This window comes from Oreochromis niloticus, linkage group LG7 (genome assembly GCF_001858045.2).
Source record: "Oreochromis niloticus isolate F11D_XX linkage group LG7, O_niloticus_UMD_NMBU, whole genome shotgun sequence".
Classification (NCBI taxonomy): Eukaryota; Metazoa; Chordata; class Actinopteri; order Cichliformes; family Cichlidae; genus Oreochromis; species Oreochromis niloticus.
The window spans coordinates 15,273,389-15,290,303 of record NC_031972.2 but is presented as its reverse complement, the minus strand read 5'-3'; the positions used below and the strand labels follow the sequence as shown (position 1 = coordinate 15,290,303).

General features: G+C 39.1%; 1 protein-coding gene across 2 annotated transcripts in view; it reads left to right on the top strand.

Moving 5' to 3' along the window:
- The window catches only part of fibcd1b (fibrinogen C domain containing 1b), a 116,626-nt gene that overhangs the window by 31,945 nt on the left and 67,766 nt on the right, over positions 1-16,915 (top strand). For both annotated transcript variants that reach the window (XM_005454534.3, XM_005454533.3), the window contains 2 exons: positions 3,806-4,285; positions 15,452-15,611. In XM_005454534.3, coding sequence (XP_005454591.1) covers positions 3,806-4,285; positions 15,452-15,611 — 640 coding nt within the window. The remainder of the gene's footprint in view (positions 1-3,805; positions 4,286-15,451; positions 15,612-16,915) is intronic.

Below are 16,915 nucleotides of genomic sequence, written 5' to 3'. Positions count from 1 at the left end.
ACTCTTCCCCAAGACAGATTGCCTCCCACCAGGTAACCTGCAGTGGCAAGTGGTCACCCAGAGGTTGAGAGTGTTGTATGCTCAACCTCTACGCAAACAGTTGTTCTCTGCAGCTACTTACAGTCATTTGCCAAATGGAAAAAATTCAATGAAATCACTGGGTGACCACAGATTTTTCCTAGTTCCTTTTTTAACTGTAATGTGACTGAGGCGTAAAATGCTTGACGCAACCAAACCTCAAGTTTCCTAAACTTCAAAATGTGCAAGCCCACCTTTAAATATATACTTTGGTTAAAACAGTTGTTTATCTCCTTTGCCACAGCAGTGCCACATTCATATGTTCGGTATGTCTTAGCTGGCTTTAGCTACCGTTTTTCAAGGCTAAATTATTATTACAGATTTGGTCAGTGTCTAGAGTCATCACTAGGCTCCCGTTACAGTACAACATACATGAAACACTCCACTCCACTCCTCTGTGTTCTGAATATGTTTTAATGTATAGAGGTCTGCCTGTCAGCATAACTATGACTATCATATATCTTTTCCATTTCACGTTAATAATCAGTGTGCTAGCAATGAATATTTAGTGCAGTGCCAGTGATAGCTTTCGCTGATGTCTTGCCCCGCTAGCGATAGTACTCAGGCAAACCGTTCTAATGTTACGTCGCTGTCATTCTGCAGAGCAAGGCCATTATACATATTATGTATGGCACAGACACCCCTCTGCACACACATCCATACACACTGCCAAGCCCAGTGAGTTAAAATCACTGAGCCACACCTCATACAAACTGGAAAAAAGAGAAACACTGTTTTGATATGTAAGGAAAGATTTCACGGTACAGTCTAGGTATAGTCATAAGGCCTACATGTTGAATTAGAGCAAGCAAACAAAAAAAAAATGCTATGTGCAGCATTATTCCCCTGGAGCTCTTTTCTGTGATGATGTATATGGGTGAAAAAATAAAGCAATGCTCCAGTTTATTTATGTTCTGTTTCCCAAAAAAGCATTATGGTCAAATTATGTAGGTCTCTATGCAACTATGTGTCCATGTGCATATGCAGTGAACATTAAGTGGCATAAATGTGTGTAGTGTATCTAGTGTCTAGTTGTACATCACAGTATGTTGCAAGATATAACATATTGAGACATAATTAAAAATTATCTAGTCGATACCAGCACTTAAAATTAGACAACAACACAAGACACATTATACTGTCTCATTACTTATTTAACTAAAAAAAGAAATTTTGAAAAATTAATACACCACAAGATTGAGCAACTTGTAGAGCCACTTTTAGTACCAGTAACTAGAAGTATGGCTTTAGTCCGCCATGTCATTGTGGAGGAATTTCAGCCCATTCATTGTTACAATGTTGTCTGAATTTATTGAGGTTTGTTGGCATTCATTTAAGAGCCGTGCTATAGGAGTTCAGTCAAGTTTAGGTCTGGACTTTGACATCTTGGTTCTGTTCTTTTTCAGCCATTTCATTGTAGATTTGCTGGCGTCTTGGAAATATTATTATTATTGTCCTGTTGCATAACCCACTTTTGCCCAAGCTTATTTGTCACACAGAAGCTCCCACATTTGACTCTAGAATACATGTGAGTTCAAGGTCAACTCAGTGACTGCAAAGTGCTCAGATCCTGTGGCTAAAAAAACTAGCCCAAATCAACATGCCTCCACCACCATGCTTGACAGCTGGCTCGATGTGTTTGTGCTGACATGCTGTGTTTGGTTTTTGCCAAATATATTGGTGTGCAGTAAAGCCAAAAATCTCCACTTTCATTCCGTGTGTCCAAAGGACAGAGCTTCGCAAATTTAACCCTTTTTTTTTCTAATTGTATTGTCATGAGCATTATAATTTATTGAGCTAACTGAGGCTTAAAAAGTCTGAGATGTAGCGCTTTGGTTTTTTGTAGTCCTTTGGAAATAGGCTCATTACCTTCCCAAACAAATGAGGAGGATATAAGACCGTAATGAAGTAGCAACTGTTTCTTAAAGATCATTGCTGATGTCTTTCCTCCTTGGCTTTGTGTTAAAACACCTGAATGCTTCAGACCCATAAAACTGCTGCTTTTACTGAGGTGCTCACACTTTTTGATGATCAGTTAATCAAGTGCATTTGATTAGCAGCACCTGATTGCTTATTACCCTCTTAAAGCAGTAAAAGTTTTTTTTCAGTTCCTACATTTTGGCTTATTTTTGGTTAAATAAATAATGACATACTGAAATATGTCACATGTTGGTCATCTGAGAGTGTCTTTTTTCCAATTTCAAAATTTGCTAAGGACTTTTTTATTTTGTCCCAATGCGTAATATTGAGATCCTCATCATTTTTACCTGTCAGGGCTTGGGCATACATCCCTTGGATCCTGTGGGTTGTAGGATGATGCCTTATGGCATGTTCTGAAGCATCCCATCCCACTGATGCTAAATCAGATTGGGTATTAGGAGGTTTGGAGGCCTGGTACCCCCTGACACTTTATCTGTCAGTGGTTTTAATGACATTGTTTATCATTACATCTGTACAGCAACCCATTTTAAAAAATAAACACAGGAGAGTTTTTTGCAGCGACAGTGATCACACACATGTGAATGGTATGGTAATGGTAAAAAACATTAAGGTGCTTTAGTAAGCAATGATTCATGAAATTTCACTAAATGTAATCAACAGATTCTACTGGAGACAGGAATTAAAAAGAACATAATAAAATAAGCCGAGTGCAATTAAAGTAGTCACAATGATTGTGTGTCTTGTGTGCTTCAGGTTTTCAAAATTGGCATCCCATGTACACCTACACATATCTGGAGAGTAACAACTTTTTATGTCTTCTATCCAAAGACTGTGGGTAAACAAAGTTGATAGGAGTACTTCCTGCACAGCACAATTGATTTTCCTCACATTAAAAGAACTGTAAACCTCTCTCGTAAAGCAGGCCATTAGCTGTCTATTAGTGTGCTTCACTGTGCTTTGTACAGCCAATTTACATATTAATGTGCTCACTCTCACTTTTACATGCTAACATAAAACAAAGCCCACATACAGTCATTGAGAACAAAAAAAACAACTACAGATTGTAGAATAATTTAAAAAAATGACTTAGACATCAACTGGTGATTCATTTGTTAGAAAGATATTGGGGAGCTAGGAATTATTAATCATTTATATAGGCGGGCCATAGTGCTTTCTCCTATCCATTGCTTAACCTAAGTGGAAAATGGGCCTGGATCCTAAAGGGCCATCATAAAAAAACATTTTAAAGCCCAATTATTGGAGACTATGTTACCGGTACAGGTCCTCCATTTTTTTCTCTAAGTGGCTTCTGCTCATTTATTTGCATCCGACTGGCCGTCCACATCGCCTTTGCTTTACTCTTTCTCAGTAGCTCCCATTTCTTCACATTTTCTTGTTTTCCTCTCTATGTCAGAACTGAAAAGAAGGAGCTCTCACGTCCCTGAGTGGTTTCTAGACATGTATGAGGCTAGTATCCTCCCCCAGACTGCAACACCACTCCAATGATAAGCAGGGTGTTTGGACAGAAATTGTCTCTTTGAGTTTTAATAAGGCCGACAGTTGATGGGTTCTACTTTTTTGTGCTGCATATATAATTCAAAACTACACTTTGTCATGGAAATATGGTTACATTACTTAAAACTATGGCCTCGGTGATTGAAGAAAGTCATTTCTTTTTGAATAACCCACCTTTTTTTTATGTCATTTTCGGTGTAATTGCATTTACTTTTCTAAAACATACCTTTTCTCTGTCTACCTTTCTCCCTCTCTTCTTTCTGACTTACAGAGGATGAGCTGCAGCTACCTGCTCTGCACTATCCTTCTCTTCGTGGCTGTATTGCTAGCTGTCACTGTAACTGGCACCATCCTTTTCATGAATCACTATCAGGCTCCACCCATGTCTGATGGCCTACCCCACATTTCTACCAACCAGGATGAAGCCAATGCCCTGGTCACTGTTGAGAGAGGCGATGGCTCTCGCATTAACATCTTCATTGACCCCAACTGTCCGGATTACAACAGTAACTTTATGCGACTGGAGGGTGTGCAGACCTCATTGCTCCACTCACTGACCGACCACGACTCCGACTTGAAGTCTGTGAAAGGACAGGATCGGGCTCTGCTTGTCAGTCTGGCTGAGGAGGTGGCCAAGCTGTCAGCCCACGCAGGCCAACTGAAAATGGACTATGAATCTCTACGCAGGGGGCAGAGCAGCCTCGGGCAAGACCTTAACACACTGCAAACGGAACAGGGACGCCTCATACAGGTGAGACGCATAAGCAGAGAAACATTCCTTATACCTCAGTGTGATATAAAGATCAATATCTCCTTCATCACAGCTGTTAGTTGAAGCATAAATATATGAAACCATCCAGAGTAGTAGGCATCTTCAATTTTTTTGTACTTATTTTGGCACATAGAAGAGTAGAAAGGTTTTATTCCTTAAGAAGTAAGCGAAATTCACACAGTTTGTGGGAAAACTATCAGTTTTGATTTGATTTTTGTTTGGTTGTTGTTGTTTTTTTCTTAATCAATGAACCAATTTGTGAACCGTATTTAAAGCAATGCTCCTAAACCCTTGGGCAACACCCAAGTCCTGACTTTAAGTACTGTACTGAGGTGTTCAAGGACTGGATAGTGACACACCTATCAATATGTATCGATTGTGACGCCACCTTCAGGAGCGTGTGACAGCATTGGACTTTCTGGTGTTATTTAGTTACTTCCTTTTCCCGACTGGAGAATCCAAACACCATCACTGACTAATCAAATGCCAAGTAGACCGTGTCAATTTCTTTTTAGACTGTTAAAGCCAAATAACAGCTAATTTGAAGTGCAAATAGGGCTCATGTTCCACTGGGTATAACTCGCTCACTCTACTGTTTGAAGACGAGGTCACGGGGGAAAGAAAATGTCCATCATGGTTCAAGAAACAGCAAACACATTTGCACATTAATGCAGTAAAACAACATAATGTTTCCCAATGTGTAAGTCAGACTGAACATTGGATGTGAACATAATTAGACACCTTTTAGTTTCGACTGTCCACATTGATTTATTGATGATACATTTCCCAAATGTGCGTGGAGAATCTTCACACTACATGGTCTTTTAATTTTGGCCCATCAGGCTCAGTCTCTGTATTCTGCAGTAAATAGATTTCATAGCTGCCAGCCATACAGCTCAAACTACTGAATTCATTCTGCTTCTGCCAATCCCCTTTCTTTTTTCTTTTTTTTGTTAAGCCAGACCTTTAAAGCTCACAGATCAACATTGTTTAAAAATCACCCAGAAACTCCCTAGATGAGTCCGCTCTGGACCTGTTGGCTAAGAAAACATGGGTGCTGATTGAGCACACAGTGAGAACGGAAAACGGTCCATTGCCTTTGCTCCTGTTAATTTCTGGTGTGGGTGGCATCGTGCAGTGGGTACTGAGGCTAAGTGGAGGTGGTACTAGCAGCTTAGACACTCCAAGTGATTGATTTCCTCTTTGGAAGCAAGGCATGTGGTGCGCACATCCGCTGTTTCTGCCTGACACTGTGGTGTGACTATGTGATCTATGGGCCACCTGTGGCCAAGACGTCTGATTTATACGATGACACAGAGCTGACTGTGCCAGTGTTAGTAATGGCTCTGTGTGCACTGCAAGCCCCCTGAAGAACAGTTTCACCCAGCCACGTAGGGAGAGGCCCTTCCACATCACCTGATGTGCAGGGAAATGTGATTGCAGCGGGTTTAGGACCAATCTTTTTCGATCATTGAAAAACTGACATTCATTTTTCACAGTAAGTGCTTGCAGCCTCAAATAGAAAGGTACGCCAAAGCCCCCGTATTTGCATCCAAATAAATCACTGTGATGGGAAAGGCTCGTGAAATATAAGGATATGGCAATGAGGCAATACATCCAGCTCATGGTCAGGTTTCAGCACGAGTAGAACACAGGCGGTATTTTTCGTTAGTTCAATTTTCCTTCCTTAATTTGAAAAACGTAGCTAAATTTGACAGCGTTTACTGTGCTGCAGTGTTACTTTGACTGCAGACGCCAAATCACTGACTGATCTAAAACTTTAAGATTAGGAATTGTGAGCAATGACATTTTGACCACCTGATAATGAATGCACATATCCATAATAATTTGGTCATTAGCCCATGTTAACATTTTAGATAACTGATTATTTGGATGTGTGTGCATAACAGGCTGCTAGCATAACACACCTGGAGCAACAGCAGATGAACTACAAGCTAGGCAGTCGAAAACTCTGCAGTTCTGCCTCTGAACACTTTTGCTGAATGTTTTGACAGATTTCTCATGTTCCCACCTTTACAAGCAAAAGACCTGTTGTATTTGTGACAACAACCACTGTCGACATCGACTCTAGCAAAGTGCAACCGCACTTTTGAGCATTTCATTCTGTCCTCCAGCTGCACAAAGACCAGAATCTGTGTGGTATGTGCGAGACAGAGCTCCCCTCGCCCCTCACATGAAGGCTCTGAGAGAGATAAAGAGACAACTGTCCTCGGGATAGGGAACAGGGGAAATGCCTCAGATTAATGGCTTAATCAGTAACAGAGGTGGTCAGATAAAATGTGAAAGATAACTTTTATGTACCAATAGTAAATCTATTTTCTTAATTTTTTCCAGTATTGAAAATAATACAGATAACATTGGGGCTTACTGATACTTAAATCATTTTGCCCTGGAGCCTGTTTACTATCAGATTTCAGTACCCATTCCCATTTGGCATCATATTTTTGTTGCTGATCAAATACAGTTGTTAAGATAGGCTGCCACTGTTTCTGTTGCTTTTTAGGGACAAATAATCGTGGTATCCTGTTAAATTAACACTCTCTATTAATGTTACAGGCAGGCAGGAATGATAACGTTAGCTGCCAAGACTCCAATGTTAACATTATTGTTTTATTATTGAGCTGTAGCCTTTGGCAGCTACCTTAATGATAAAAGACAGCTAATGTTACTGTCAGGCAATTGCGAATGGTGAAATGAGTAAAATTAACGTGTCCGGCAGCCAGGTTAACGTTAATGATAACTATTTAATTCTTCAGTGTTGTTGAAATGGGAGCTTTACTGACCTCTCAGAATTCTTCATGAAGAGTAACTCAGTGTTATGAGCCTCAGCTACTTCAGCTGCTAGTGAGGGGAGGGGCTGTGTGCCTCACTTCCCACAGTTGTGCTATGTGAAGTTGTCCGTTAGCTGGAGGAAGAGAAGACTATTATAAATTAGTATCTAAACTGGTCATCCATTTGTATCTGAGAGGTGATTTTTTTTTGACAACCCAGTTGCTTACTTGTTCAGAGTACAGCAGTGAGTATTCATCTGGTAAATATTTAAGGGCCATGAACAGAACCCTTGCTTCATTGCTAAAATTCACATATGTAGTGAGGTGAAGCCTGTAACTTCTAGCTACAGCTTCATTCAGACACATGTGATTTATTACTTTTATTGGTGTGGCCAAACAAGCCAGAATGAATACTGTCAGAAAGGTTACATTTCTATTTAGGTCTCTATTACACATACACATAAAGGTGTCACACCAAATTACTTATCTGTAGGTTTAAGCTTTGCATTCTAAAAAATATAAATAAAGCGCCTAATATTCTTGCACCCTTTTCTCAAGCGCCAGCTCACTGATTTTGCCATCTCTCATTTATATAACATAGTTGTAAGCTGTAACTGAAGATTACATTTCTGGTTACCGCAGGGACTAAAAGTCAAGCTAACTTTTCAGTGCTAATTGTAAATTACCCAAGTCCCAAAGCACTCCAGTCCAACACCCTCACACTACTGCAGTGTAGATCTTTATTTCCTATGAAGTGTTCTTACCGTCAGGGGTTGTCTCCATTAATCTTTTTTTTGTATTAAGTTAGAACCTGTCAGCAGTGGTATGAATTACATTAAACATTTTTAATGTATTTTATTTTTAGATCTGACCAGCAGTGGCAGCCCTGTGCACAAGCTATGGTGTACAAAGTAACCCCATTAAAAAAACTGAAGGCTATGGCCCATTAACAGAACTCCAGCTCTCACAAAATGAACCTAAATATAATGTTTGGCACAATATATGACTGCAAAAACTCAATGAGGAAAAAGCAACAAGGGAGAGTATGACTTGCTGATATCCTTGAACCACAGGTCACAGTTTAAACTGAATTATGTCCCTGTGGAATTTTAATGTTGTTGACAAGCAAAACTCATTATCTTTGATAAGGATCTCGGGCCAAACTACTGCTAGTGTAGAAAACCGTATTGCTCAAGATGTTCATTAAAGTTGATGCAAGTACTTTAAATAGCTGAGGAGTTTAATATTTTCTGCCAGAAATTAGATTTAAAGAGCTTGAAAACCTAAAGCCTCAGTCACATTGGCCAATCAGTAAAACTAAGAGTAGTAATTGGTTGTTTATTGGTTGCGGAAGGCTGCCAGCTGTCGTCGGATCAAATCAGTTACAAAGAAGGCGCCATACTAAAATCCTCCTTGTGATTTGGTCTCTCACAAATTTCATAGATGACACTTAACTTCTCGTAAACATGTGTTAACTAACAACTGAACTGTAGTGAAATTTGAAAAAACATCATTTAAACTGGAAATACAATCTGTTTCCTTTCATACTAAAAGTTTTACTTTTCCTCCTGAAACCAATACGTTTCATAAAGGAGCAACTTTTACTTTGAAGGCAAATGGCCTTCATTTCCTGCGTCACACTATTTATAGTTTCACGACTGCTTAGCAAGTAGGTGTGCATATGCATCTTTGCGACCATTTTCACTGAGCTACAGCACTACAGCAAGCAAATGGTTCCCATCACTTGTTAACCGGTTGGGGAATACACATTTTCCTAGCAAAAGTTGGTTTCCAGGGGGTCGCTGACTGGTCTCTAAGCCTGTGTGACTGGGGTTATATTAATTTTTTTTTTGCCTACCATAGATTACCGCACAGTTACCAACCAGTTTCTTGGCCTGTGTGACTATGTTCTATTAAAAGTAAGTATTGATGACTTCATTAAAAAAAATCAATTGCAATTAACAGTTTAAAAGGAATAAGGAAAATATGTGTTTTAAGAAATAATTGGAACAATACAAATGCTAAGATAACCTTTATTAGTCCCACACGTGGGAAATTTGTTAATATACCATATTAAGCTTTTAAAAATATCCAAAATATAGTCAGTAACAATAAGTCATTTGCCTCTAACATGAATGGGATCATTTAACGATTCAGTGGATTGAAATTAGAACTTGTCACGGTCCTGGGTCGGTGACCCAGTGTTTTGAGTTTCTTGTGTCTCTGAGTTTTGTATTATGATCTTAGTTCCCTTTGTTCCCCTAGTTTATTCTTTAGTCTAGTGTCTTAGTTTGGCTTTCTTGTATTCTCTTTAGTTCTCTGAGTATTTAATAACTGCCCTCTGTGTCTCCTTGTTCTGTGTTTCTTAGTTGCTCTGTCTCCCCTAGTCTAGTTTGCATCTGCTACTTCCTGCTTTACTTTGAAGGTCCATGTCTCTTGTGAGTGTATTCTACTTTGCTCCCTCGTCTCGTCAGTTCTGATTTTTCCCAGCTGTGCTCCCCTTCTGTGTCTCATTCCCCTCGTTACTTCCCAGTGTATTTTAGCCCTGTGTTTCCCTGTGTCAGTGTCGCGTTCTCCCTCATGACTGTGTGCCCCTCCGTGTGTTTCCTCGTAAGTCAGTTACCTTAGTACTTCCCAGTTTAGTTTCATGTTATTTTGTATCGCTATTATCTACTGTCAGCAATAAAGCTGTATTTTGAGTTCAGTCCTGTTTTCCTGTGAGTCTGCGTTTGGGTCCACTTCCTGCCTGCCACACAGCCGGTCCATGACAGAACTGATGGCTGTTTTTGTTAAATATAATATTTTGTAACAAAACACAAGACATCATGTATTTCAAGGACTGTGGAAAACAACTCTGAGACAGAAATGAAATGCAGTACTTATTTATGCATGTGTGAGCCTATTTCTCAAGTGAGACGTAAGACCAGTATAGCAGAGAAATGTTGAAGAGCCATTGCACGTCTTTATTTCATTAACAGTGATTTAATGGCATAGCTGGGCTCTTTGCACTCCACCCCGACAGCAAGCTACATATAGAAAAAATCAAAAGCCTTATCAGATATTACTCATATTTGATATGAAAACATCCTGTTTATGTATGAAGGCTCTCTCAATCATCAGGGTAATCTTTTATTCATTGTTTCTTTGCTTCAGAGACCTCATATGTCTAGAATCTCTGACTGTTTAATCAAATGGATACAGGATAGGAAGAGGTCGGCCTAACATTTATGAAACACTTTAATACAGCGAATTAAATCAAGCCCTTGTTGATGGTCGATTTAAGCACTGCTGAATTGCTTTCACATAAGATGTTGGCGTAACTGTGAAAAGGATATATAACTTTTTTCCCCTTAAACAGTAAAATGATCGTTTTAAAACTGCATTTTGTGTTTACTTGGGTTGTCTTTGTCTAATATTGAAAGTTAGTTAATGATCTGAAATATGTAAGTGTGACAAAGATGCAAAAAAACAGTCAGGAAAGGGGATAAGTACTTTTTCACACTGTAAACTCACAGCCCTGTTAACTAATGATATGTAGTAAGTACAATATTATACGCAAGATTACATTAATTTACTTAAGCATAAACTTTTAATTGAACATTTGCACACATCATATGCTAACACACTTATTTGCAATACTATAGTATTTTGACAGCCCAAATGGTATATTGTGAATGCCAGATGTGGCAATTCACAGACAAGGTATTAACATAAATTACAGCTGACAATGATTATGCGTCTTAGATGTGTTACAGTAAGTTTGAGGTGTTTCCTTTTTCATTGGAAATACTTTGTGACACCATTTATATACTACCCCGGTTGTCTGCAAATGAACTGTCACTGGTTACGCCGCTTGAGCGCAAAACAAAATCTTAATGTTTTCATTTTGCATTTTAGACCTGTTTGAAATGATATTTGAGGTTCGGAATAGACAGATATGGCTGAGAGTTTAAATTATTTCCAATTTGCAAAAGGAAAAGAGGGTGACTTTGTGAAGTGAAGATGTCATATTATGCAGATGGTGACTAAATGACATTTTGTAATTGCCCTTTCTAGCTTTGTGGTGCCTCTCTGTTCTGTGACTCGGCACCCCAGGGAACAGAACGGACTCTTTATTGTGTTTTCCCACAAACGTTTCAGCAGGTCAGCAGTTAAGTTTGTAGTTTTAAGAAACAAAGCATCAGACGAAAATGGATTTAATCGACAGTAAGAAGCAAAGAGGCTGATTCTGAGTGCGAGTGCACTGCACATTATCGTGTGAATCGTGTTAAGCTCTAAATGGAAACACTTTGTAACAATTTGACTTTAACTTTGACTCATGAAACAAGGCTCCATGTGTTGAGTGCTGTGGTGTAACTGATTTTGTAAGACTGTGCAAAGGCTGCCTAATGAGAGGTAATTACTTCATGATCCTAATTGATGTGTCAGTCAAGGCTTAGCATTAAGACCGCAGACAATCCTCTGCTTTTGGTACGCACAAACAAACACAATTAACTTTTAAAGACAACACCAGTAATAATGTTAAATGTGCACAAAAACAACATTTACAGGGTAACTCAAATGTTAGATAATGTCCCTACCTTTCTCATTCTCTAAAAATGAATTTTTCTGACCACACCATGGGTTTGACATCCACCAATCAAGATGTGTTTGAAGTGCAGACTTACAGCTTTAATTCAAGGGGTTTAACAAAAGTATTCCATTAAACTTTTACGTGTTACTGACATTTTTATATGTAATCCCTCATTTTTAGAGGCTCGAAAGTAACTAGCCCTCCTTTACAAAAGTAAAGAATTGCTTTGCATGAACCCACTGACATCACCAAATGCTGTGTTTCCTCCATTGAGATGAACTGCTAGCCATTTACTGCAGCCACTTTCCATTGCTGTGTGTTTGTAGGTCTCTTTGAACTGAACTGAAACGCATGAGCCATTGGTTTAAGATCAGGCGATTGGCTTGCTTATTGAAGAATATCTCATTTATTTGCCTTGAGAAACTCTTGGGGTTGCTTTTGCAATATGCTTTGGGTCATTAACCATTTGCATTGTGAAGCACTACCTAATCAGTTTTGCAGCATTTGACTGAACATAGCCCTGTACACCTTTGACTTTATCCTGCTATTTCTAGAAGCAGTTTTATCATAAATATATTCTAGTCACAGGTTCCATTGGCAACCATACATTTGCATGCTATAAGACTGCCTTCCCACCATGTTTGACAGATGATATGGCATGCTTCAGATCATTAGCTGCTCTTTCCATCCCTATAGGGGTATCATTCTGATACAAGTTTTATTCATCCAAAGACTACACACACTCTTTTAAACGTATTCTGGCCATGTCCAATCCGACCTTCTTGACTTGACTAAATATCATAAAAGGGTTATTCTTAACCAAAGAAACAATTCTGTGACCATGAAATAACGGATCTCTCAAGCCTTTTTAAGAATGTACCAGATTAGGCTATTTTGCTATCTCTCTAAATTTTTCACCTAATAATGGCCTAACTTCCCTCCCTGAGGTCTCTTTCGACCTCATATTGATAGCACCAGTCACCAGTCACCAAATCAAGTTCAAAGCTTTAAATTAATTTTGGCTCTTAATATATAAAGTCTTTGTCTGTCCACATACTCCTCCTAGACAATTAATAGTTGACCAACCAAACTTGCCACACAGGTCCATCTTAGGCCTCTGAAGGTTTTTGTCTACATCAGGTATTATGATACCATCATGCTGCCTAGCAAATGCTTAGCAGCAGGCTAAAATCACTAATTTTTCAACACTTTATAAAATATAAAAAGGGTCATATCATATCAATTTTACAGCCAACAGCGCAAACAGGCCCAGCAGTACTGTAGCATGGGCATGTACTAGTCTGCTTAATTTGTCATAGGATCATGAGGGACAGACCTTACTTTGCTATGAATCTCCTTGTCAGTAAATTCACCAATTGCTTCTTAGCCCCTTTAAAATTGAGGACTGGTATACTTGTTAAACCCCTTAAATTAAAGCTGAAAGTCTGCACTTCAATTACATCTTGACATTTGATTTCAAATCCACTCTAGTGGTGAACAGAGGCAAAATTATAAGCTGCATCATTGTCCAAGTAAGTACGGACCTGTTCCTGCACTTGTAGTTGTACACATCAAACTGTCTTTCTCGTATCTAGTCTAGGTGTAGAGTAAGTGATACCTGTATGGAATGCATGTGTCTTCTTTGCACTGACATGGAGGTATGCATGTAAATGTGTCTTTTTGTTTGCAACTTTGTGTTGTGTTTGTGTGTGAGTTAAACCCCCAGTGTCACCGTGATATTATTTCATTTTAGGTTGCTGTGCCTCAGAGGTGTGTTGCACGGTTATTGAGGGCAGGGAATGGCCACTGGGGTTTCTACTTAATGCAGTTTTAGGACCCGAATATAGCTGCACAGACATACATTTGATAGAAGATTCTGAATCCCCTATACATGTCTTTGAACACTGCAGGTCTCAGTGTGTGTTTGTGGGTGTGCATGGGTGCATTTGGGTACAGGTAAGATGAAAGAAAGGGAATGAGATGAGGATTGTGTCCGCGTACAAATAACAGCAAGACTATTTCTCCTGTCTGCACAATATAGTGTGCAGTGTTCTCATATGGAGCTTAAGTCCTGGCTGTGCATAGACTTTGGCCAACTAGGGCAATGTGTGAAAACAACCTTTCTGCAATGGAAAGCACATTAAGGGCTGCAGGTAAGGATGTGGCCGTGGCAGATCAGAGAGGTTACACTGATCTTTGCAAGTCCTAGCACACACATTCATCAGCATCCTTCCCACAGGGCTCTTTGTGTTTCATAGCATTCATCAGAGTACATTGTGGAGTGGGAATTTGGTGTCTCCGTGCTACATGGGGCAGTATTTGCACCAGTGTGGTTCTGAAGGTCCCTACAAGACAATACTGCACCACTGGGTACATACTGTATCTTTTAAGTGTACTTTTTCTTTAATTTACATAAAATGCCAAATTTCATCCATTGATTGTGATAGTTGATTGCTGGGAAGCATTACATCCACATTCCGAGTCCAACTGGGGAAAGACTCCAAGCCAACATAAACGTGGTAAAATAGATCGAGTCTTGCATTTAATATATGAATCCCAGTTGTAGAAATTGGACTGCTATATATATTCAACAATAACATCTAGATCATCCTTGAGCAGACTAAGGAGGAATTTCAAAGTCTGCGTATGTAACTTTGATGTTACCTTGGAAAAGTTCAGTGAATATAACATTTTAATTTGGGTTTATGAAGCCACATAGGTGGGTAATTATAAATGCATCTTTCAAAGCTAGACTCTTCAGTCCACTTTGGTAGTTATGAAATTCATAAATCTTCCTTATGTAGCTGTATCTATAGTTGTACTGGCAAATATGGGGACATTAAAGGGAATGGCATTATTTCATTTGAGACTAAATTATGTTACTGCACTCGGACTCTGCACCTGGTTAGCTCCTGCCTTCCAGATAATGTCTAGTATGTGTATTGTTTTCACATGGTATTTGAATCCAGTGCAGAAACCACTGACAGTGCACACTTTCCTGAAGAGGGGTTTGTTATGCTGCCAGAGTGTAAATGCATTTCTTTCAGGAAACAGTCTAAATAGCATTGTTATTCCATATGCATTAATTCATATTTGGTGGTATGGCTCTGTTCTGGGACTCCCCAGCCCTTCTATTTGCATTTGTAGAAAGATTAAGTATGAGAGAGCACACACCTCCTCCCCTTCCATTTACATACATGGAAAGCAGGAGGCAAAGATAGACTAAAGACACTGAGCGTGAAGGTGGAGGTGGGATTGCAAAGGGGCTTGCCTTTATGCAGGTTGATGAGGCTTAAATAGCATTAATCATTTTATATTTACCATATCAGCTAATGTTGGCTGGCACTGACATCAGCTGATCTGCGGGGATTGCTGGCTGAGCTCAACTCTGCAGCTTGCCAGAACTAATGTTATGCTCAATTGATTGTTTATAGCCGAATAAATTCCAGCCCTTAAGAGGGTCCAAAACAGATTTCTTTTATGAAAACTTCAAGAACCACATTTTATTTTAAGACTCGCATTCAGTTTTACTATGCATATCTAAACAGTAATGTGTATGACATGTTCAAAAAGGTAGAAGAAGCCTGACTCTCTAGGAGGTAGTAAAAAGCCTCGAAAAGCTTTGGGAAATGGTCTGAAGCAATGTGCAGTGTACACAGTTTAAAAGTATTCAAAGTAAATAGAGATGACTGGCTTGTGTGCATTTGCATTGTAATTACGAGTGTAACGCAACATATATTTAACTGTTTTTCTCTGTCATTCCCTGTTTGTGTGTTGCAGCTGCTGTCAGACAGCCAGATCAACATGGTGAAGGTAGTGAACTCAGTTAGTGATGCTCTTAATGCCATGCAGAAGGAGAATGTGGGTCTGAAGGCACGTGTCAAGGCTGACTTACAAAGGGCACCAGTCAGAGGCGCCCGCTTCAAGGGCTGCTCCAACGGTAAGAGAAATGAAGCATGGTTGGACATTATGTATCTGTCCTGTGGGCTTGGATTCTTATATGTAAGGTTTTCTTTTTCTTATATTCTGTTTTTATCTTTGTCTCTGTATATGTAATGTATGCATCGACACATTTGACCTTTTCCAGCTCTATTCTGCTCCCCGTCACGATCAGTCCTTCTCTTCTTCCAGCTCCACCATTCATCAAAATTTTATTCCACAGACGTCTGTCTACCATCAGTCTTCCCACATATTTATTCAATCCAGCATCTCCTCGTGATATCAATATGTTTCTCTGGGCTACATCTCATCCACCTCATCCACATTATCCACTGGCCTTGGTAGAGATGTGGATTTTTTTTTCTCTCGCTCTCTACATGAGAGATGACTTGCATGTCCACCAGGCTGTGTTGTTGAAAGGCAGAGAAGGGCCTGAGGCATCATCCCATTGGAAGGCTTTCAACCAGGCGTAGTACACCCAGTGGCATCCACCTGTTGGATTTGCGCTGCCTTAGGTAGCCAAGGTCACAGATTGAAAGCTGCCCGTGTATAGCATACGTTACCAGAATAAAAGAGCAACAATTTGTGTCTTAGAGGCACAATTTGAGAAGGTGCTAGGTGTTTACATAAATCTGTAGACATAAAGAAGTAGGCATCGTCTAGGAATTGCATAACAAAGGGATATTTTGAAGTTCAAGTTCAAAGCTAGAATGCTTTATAAAAAGTTATGACTAATATTTAGTACATTCATTATATACTTTAATATTAATATATTGCAGGCTTGTCACATTATCAACCAAACCGGTGATGCTGAGTAAGTTCTCCTTGATGCTAAATTGATGCTAAGTTAAATCCAAGTGCCATATTTATTTTTTTACAAATATAACGTATATACTGTTAGATTTTAGGTAAGTGGGTCAACGGTGTTCAGAATTTTTATATTAATGTATCTATATATCTATAAATGTATCTATAATACATTTAATATAAATACTAATACTTAACAGCTATAATTTGATCTGGAATCCATTTAAGCATCACTGTTAATTGAAAAGCAGGTCTTTAGGTTGAATAACACTATTAGAAACATTATATATTCTTTAAAATATAATCTGTGAAAAAATTAATAGTCAAAACTCATAAACTCATAGTCAACTCAAAGTTCAGTTCAGAGGACGCCCCGCTAAGGCTCTGTCCATGGTGCTGAAGGTTTTAACCAGTATATTGTTTCATGATGATGGCAAGACTTGTCATCCAATAATATGTAATACACTTCACTTTGGCTTTAATTTACTGTCTCCTGGC